The sequence below is a fragment of the Terrapene carolina genome, unplaced genomic scaffold (assembly GCF_002925995.2).
Source record: "Terrapene carolina triunguis isolate 2854851 unplaced genomic scaffold, T_m_triunguis-2.0 Scaffold66, whole genome shotgun sequence".
NCBI lineage: Eukaryota > Metazoa > Chordata > Testudines > Emydidae > Terrapene > Terrapene triunguis.
The window spans coordinates 51,849,487-51,855,486 of NW_020664417.1; the positions used below are offsets into that span (position 1 = coordinate 51,849,487).

Genomic DNA, 6,000 nt, shown 5'->3' on the forward strand with positions numbered 1-6,000 from the left:
ATTGGGCCATGCAGCTTATTCTCATGCATGAGGTTTTCTTTCTTATGACGAGACTAATAAGACATGATGTTTTGATCCCTTTATCGTATGTTTTTCAACACTAAGAAATTAAGAAGGAAAAGTGTAAATTGTAATAGTACTGACAAGTCTATGCTGATGTTCCCAGGTGTGTGAAGGACCCCCACTCCGGCTGTGGAAAGCCACCATTGAAGTCCCTGCTGTGCCTGAAGAGGTTTTAAACCGTTTACTTAAAGAGCAGCATCTTTGGGATGAAGATCTCCTGGATTCTAAAGTAATTGAAACCTTGGACAGTCAGACAGATGTATACCAGTATGTCCAGAACAGCATGGCACCACACCCAGCCAGAGACTCTGTGATTTTAAGGTGAGCTTTCACATACTGCAGCACTAGGCTTAAGACAGAGAACTATCAAAACTTAAGAAAAAAAATCTGGTTTACACTACTTCAGAAGAAGGGAGAGTTTGAAGACACCTGCCTATTTATGCAAATTCTAGCACTTTTTCTAAGGCTAGTAGAAACTTGTCCCTTTTCTTACAGTAATGTAAGGCAATTATTTCATGTTTGTTTTTAACAGAACATGGAGGACAAATTTATCTAAAGGAGCTTGTGTGCTGTTAGCCTCCTCGGTGGATCATGACCGTGCTCCAGTGGTTGGTGTTAGAGTTAATGTGCTTTTGTCCAGGTATCTGATTGAACCCTGTGGGTCAGGAAAATCCAAACTCACCTACATGTGCAGAATTGATTTAAGGTACAGTCTCCCGCTTTATCCCACCAAATTTTGTTGGTGGCGGCAGTTCCTCTGGAGGGGTTTCGTTTAGGGTTGATTATGCAGCATTTGTACTCATAGGCAGCTTGTATCATAGGCTGAGGAAGGCTATGCCTCCCCAAACAGCCCCACATGGCCCCACCCACGCTCTGCCCAAGGCCCCCTCCTGCTTGCCACTTCCCCTTGGCCCCAGCCCAGGCAGGTTGCTCCTCTTCCAGGAAGCATGCTAGGGCGACAACCTGTGGGTGGAATCTCACACAGTTATTCAGTAAGCCAGGTACATGTTTTGGTGGTTCTGTTCTTTGTGTAGTTAGTTGTTTTTGTTCCCCTTCACTTCTGGTAGGCATGAATATTTGAGAGAGAATAGTTGTATTCACACACTTCTTACATTAGTGACAGAGCCCAAGTTCTGATGAAATCTTACTTTTCTTTGCTCTGGTAAATCTGTGCGCGTTTGATTTGGATGTTGTACAACATGAAAACTAATAACCAACCTCTCCAGAGAAAAGGTGTTTCTCAGAATTCTGTTCAACCAGGCTTTTTGGAATAACCAGTAGCGTAGCCAAGTAGATGTTCATTTGAGCGCCTTTGATATACTTTCATTGAGTAAGGACCAGTATTGCTGATAGAACTTTTCATTTACTTTGTTTCCCTCTGTGTTACAGGGGCCACATGCCAGAATGGTACACTAAGTCTTTTGGACACCTATGTGCATCTGAAGTTGCTAAAATCAGAGACTCTTTCAGTAATAAAGAAGTAAAATCCAGGTGACTACAACTACGCATTAAACCCATCATCAATGTACACATTCCTAGCAACTGAAGACTGTCGAATGGATGACATGCAATTGGTGTCTTGGAAGACTAATATATTGAATTGGACTGTGACCATCCCATACATTTTAAAGCTGCTTCCTGTCTGTGTAAGGTCTGTAGTATAGACCTTGACTGGAATATATAGGCTGACTGTGTGCAAAACAAAACAAAAAAATCAAAACTGTATATTGTACTATTACTAGATGGTTTGAGTTGCTTCTGAGAAGCAAATCTCTTAACACAAATATATTATGGAATGGGGTAAAGATACTTCATTCCCATGTGATATTAGCTTTATGTACATACCTGTCATTTTATTTGTAATGTGTTGAGGGACTGGTGTATCCACTGGAATAGCTGGTACTCTTCAATGTGCTCTCACGGAGAGAAGCAAAGAAAGGTTTGCACAGAGATAAGTGTGAATGAGTGTAATTGTTGAAAGGAATAGCTAGAAGCATGGTGTCTGGCACACTGATATGGATCCACAGAATGGATTTTAATGTATTGGATACAGTTCAACCTGGAATCTCTGACTACCCAATGGACCAGCAGCAGCAATCCTTCATTCTTGGCTGTTTTGTGTTATTAACATTGTTAACCTGTAAGCAATTGTTATAGTAGACTTGCTCTGTCTGTTTCAAACCCACATGATCTTTTTAGGAGTGATTAGCAAATTTACTGCAATACAGAATACACTTGTAAACTATGTAGATTGAAGTAGTGTTGAAATTCTTCTCTAGTGGCCAAAAAAGCCAGTAATGTCAAATTGTTTTATTGCCTAAAAATGAATATTTGTTGCATTTACTCCTGGATGTGTTGTAATAATTGTACATGATCATGGTATGTTTCGCTATATCCTAATGGTTTTTAAGAAGAAAATGTAGACATAGGAATCCTGATGGCAGGACACCTAAGGCAGCAGACAGAGTAAGTTGACTAGGAAGATTCATATGGATTTTTCTCTCTCCTTTACCTGCCTTTCTGAAAGCTGCACATTAACATGAAGCTTTGAGAGCTTCAATGTGAGCCATTTAATTTTTTTAAAACCCTTCGGATATTTCTCACTGACAATCATGTTATGGACAGTAGGAAACCAAGAGGTCCTCTGGAAAAGGTGGTCTTTATGCAGGTTTTACTATAAAGTACGGATTTGATTTAGAGATGCAGTATTATGTGAAAAATGTATTTTGTGACTGAGGGTATGAATGAGTTGCAAGGTGGCTGAAACTTTTTGTTACCATTGTCAGTATTATTTTTATTTTTTTTAATGGCAAATGTATTAGTTTCCTCATGAATAAGGAGCCCTTCTATATTCCATTTGAAACTCTTTGAATTTGTAAAATCATATGGTGTACATACCAGTCTATCGTAAATATGTATACTTGCCCACAGTGTACTGTCAAACATAAGTAAAGCATGATAAAGATAATTATTTAAAATATACTTGTATTTATACCTCAGATATTCTTTTGGGTTTTTGTACCTCAAGTATTTTTTTTCCTTCTATTGTAAATATGCTTTACATGATTAAGGTCTAAGAGAGAACACAAGAGGAAAAGGTTTATAACTTGGTATATGTCTGTACAGAGTATAATCAATAAGTGCACTATTAAATGTTTAAAACTGGGGGGAAAAAATCTAGTGTCTTCACATCTTTGTGCATATAGTTCTTCCTAAATTCCTGCCCATAATCTGCATTTCATACTAAGTCTGATCCTGAGAGATGCTGGAGTGCTCTTAACTCACATGTATTTCAAAATTGCTCTGGACCTCACAGAATCATCGTCATAAAGCATCCTCCATTCAACTCCTACTCAGAAGTTCCCACTGACATCAAAGGGAATTTTTGCCTGAATGGGAATAGGGACTGCAGAATTGGACCCAACATCAGTACAATAGCTCCAAGAAGCAGAGTTCCTACCCTTGCTAAATAGATCTTCTGATTGAAAAATTGCATTAGGATAGGGCTTCATGTAAAATGAGGTTCACTGCAAACAGGAAACTCTGCTGGCTGTTCAGGAAGTGAGGAGGTTCTTTTGAAACGAGGACAAATGAATAAAATGTGAAAATCTGAGAAAGTTAAATCCTATTCACCAATGAAACAAAGTCAAGCAATTAAAAATTAAGGTCAATTGAAATACCACCTGGGCATCTGGAAAAGGATTTTGGGTCTCTACAAGGTTTTTTGGGGGGTTGGGTTTTTTTGAACACCAAATCAATATTTAAAATGGTGCTGCTTTCTGATTAAGAGGTTTAAAACTTTTGATGAGCAGGGCTGGGTAATCTCAACTCATTTATTTTAATAGGACAGCTCCTCCTAAATGGACCCATAGAGCAGTCAATGCAAAGTAGTGATAGGCATCTTGAACATACTTTTATTGGTCAGAGCTAAACAACCCTATTGCTTTTAAGAGTTCTAGAATTTTACACTTTTCAGGTCAAAAGACCTTGACCTGTTTTATTCTTTAGCAATCCTCTTTTTGGGCTTCTACCATGAAGCATTTTCCCACTCCTCCCCAAACTGTATAGAGTAGTAATCAATCTGTTAAACAGCAAACAACAAAAACTGATAAATGCATGATAAGATGTAAGCTGCATCTTCAATTTCAGGTTTTCAACCCATGCTGAAGTTTACTCAGACCTTGTAGAGTTAGAACTAAACATGGCTTTTCTTCTTCCTTGGCAGATGTGCCAAAAAAATCCTGCCTCAAACATTTTAGACTAATTGTGACCTAAAACATCGGATTTCTTTGGAACACTTTGTTCCAAAATATTAAGCCCATCTTATTTCATTAGCAAAGACAGTTTTCCTTCACCTTGTAACTTTAAGCTCTTTATGCCTCACAAGGTGTTTTCTTGACAGTGTTTGGTTACTTCAGGTTCAATTGCCCAACACTAGTCATATTTCCCTCTATGTTTTTAAGGTAAAGTAACACTCATACACCTTAACTTTTATTCAGACCAACTTTCATTGCCATCGACGGGTAGCTTTGTGCAGGGCCGGCTCTAGGCACCAGCAAACCAAGCATGTGCTTGGGGTTGCAGAATTCCAGGGGGAGCTTTTTTTTTTTTTTTTTTTTTTTTGCTTTGGCAGTTGTGCTCTCAGAGGTTTTTTGTTCGGTTTTTGCTTGGGGCTGCAAAAACCCTAGAGCCAGCCCTGGCTTTGTGCCAGGAGTGCTGGATTGCACCCCCAATGAAATTCCCAATACCCTTATTTGCATGACAAGCTATACAAATCTTGCCTAAGTGTACCTCAGTGAGGATCAAGGTATTTTATGCAATTCCCATTTGAATTTTTGAAAAATCAAGCATGGCATTCTCAGAGTTCACACTTTTTGGAATCCCATGAAGAGAATTTCCCAACACCATGAAGTTATATAGTCAATTTCAGTCAGTTCACCTTCAAGCATTACATGCCAAACTTGGTCAGTTATTTTGAGGTCCTAAATGAAGTGATCAAAGTGGTCTCAGCTCAGTTCTTGAGGTTAGGAGACCACCTCACAAGCCAGAAGGGTCTAATTTGACCTGATAAGGTGAGGTGCAAGGAGGAACTGAAGACATGCCTCTCTCTCAAGTCTGGGTTATATTGCACGGTCAGTGGCCATGAGCCCTGCAGGCTGGGGTAGGAAACCCTGACTAATACTGGGCATGCTCAAATGCTGTGAGATTGTGCAAAAGCACTGCAGGACAGGTGAGTGTGGGTCCCCTGGGACCCCTAAAAATGGAGGCTGAAAGCCAGGGGCTGTGTAAGACACATGCAACCGACAGACCTGTATCCAGCCCTGAGGCAGCAAGGGCCCCTTCCCATGCTGATGGCTTAGTTACTTGTGAGGGTTGGGCCTGAGAATTGAGTGGCAGAGGAATAGCAGGAGGCCATGCACTTGGAGGTCCCCTGCAGGCTCACGGTTGCTTGGCTGCACAACATAGACCTGGCACAGGTTGATGCTGCTGTTGTTTGCAGCCTGCTGGAATCTCTACAAAGAGCAATGCGCTGGTCCCCACACCCATAGCTGAATTTGCCCAAGAAGGGACCTCCAAGGTGTCAGCTCTGCTGCAAATTCTGGCTAGTGGGACTGCCCAGGGCAGAGCCTCCATAATGTTTAGAGGTCCCTCTTCTCTAAATACCCCACAAAATTCAAATGCGGGTCACAGGAACCAGTGCACTGCTCTTCCTAGAGCTCTGAGGGCGGCAGCAGCAGCAGCAATGGTTCACAGCTCTGGTTACCCTGACAGCGCTTCTGGCTTGGGCAGGGGCAGAGGTGAAAACTCTAGCAGCAGCCCTAGTGCAGGGCCTGGGCCAAAGGGAGTAAATTACACAGCATGGAGCTGGGCAGAGTGGGAGAATGGGAGGGAGCAGTACGGGGGTGCAGCAGCAGGATGAGGGTGCAAAAGTGAGAC

At 41.2% G+C, this 6,000-nt stretch overlaps 1 protein-coding gene across 3 annotated transcripts in view; it reads left to right on the forward strand.

Annotated features, from left to right (window-relative positions):
* LOC112102024 (rho GTPase-activating protein 7) overlaps nt 1–3,231 on the forward strand; it is a 164,333-nt gene extending 161,102 nt beyond the window's left edge. For all 3 annotated transcript variants that reach the window (XM_026647921.2, XM_026647923.2, XM_026647922.2), the window contains exons 12-14: nt 167–384; nt 596–769; nt 1,453–3,231. In XM_026647921.2, coding sequence (XP_026503706.1) covers nt 167–384; nt 596–769; nt 1,453–1,558 — 498 coding nt within the window. In that variant the 3' untranslated portion in view covers nt 1,559–3,231. The remainder of the gene's footprint in view (nt 1–166; nt 385–595; nt 770–1,452) is intronic.
* The last annotated feature ends 2,769 nt before the right edge of the window (nt 3,232–6,000 follow it).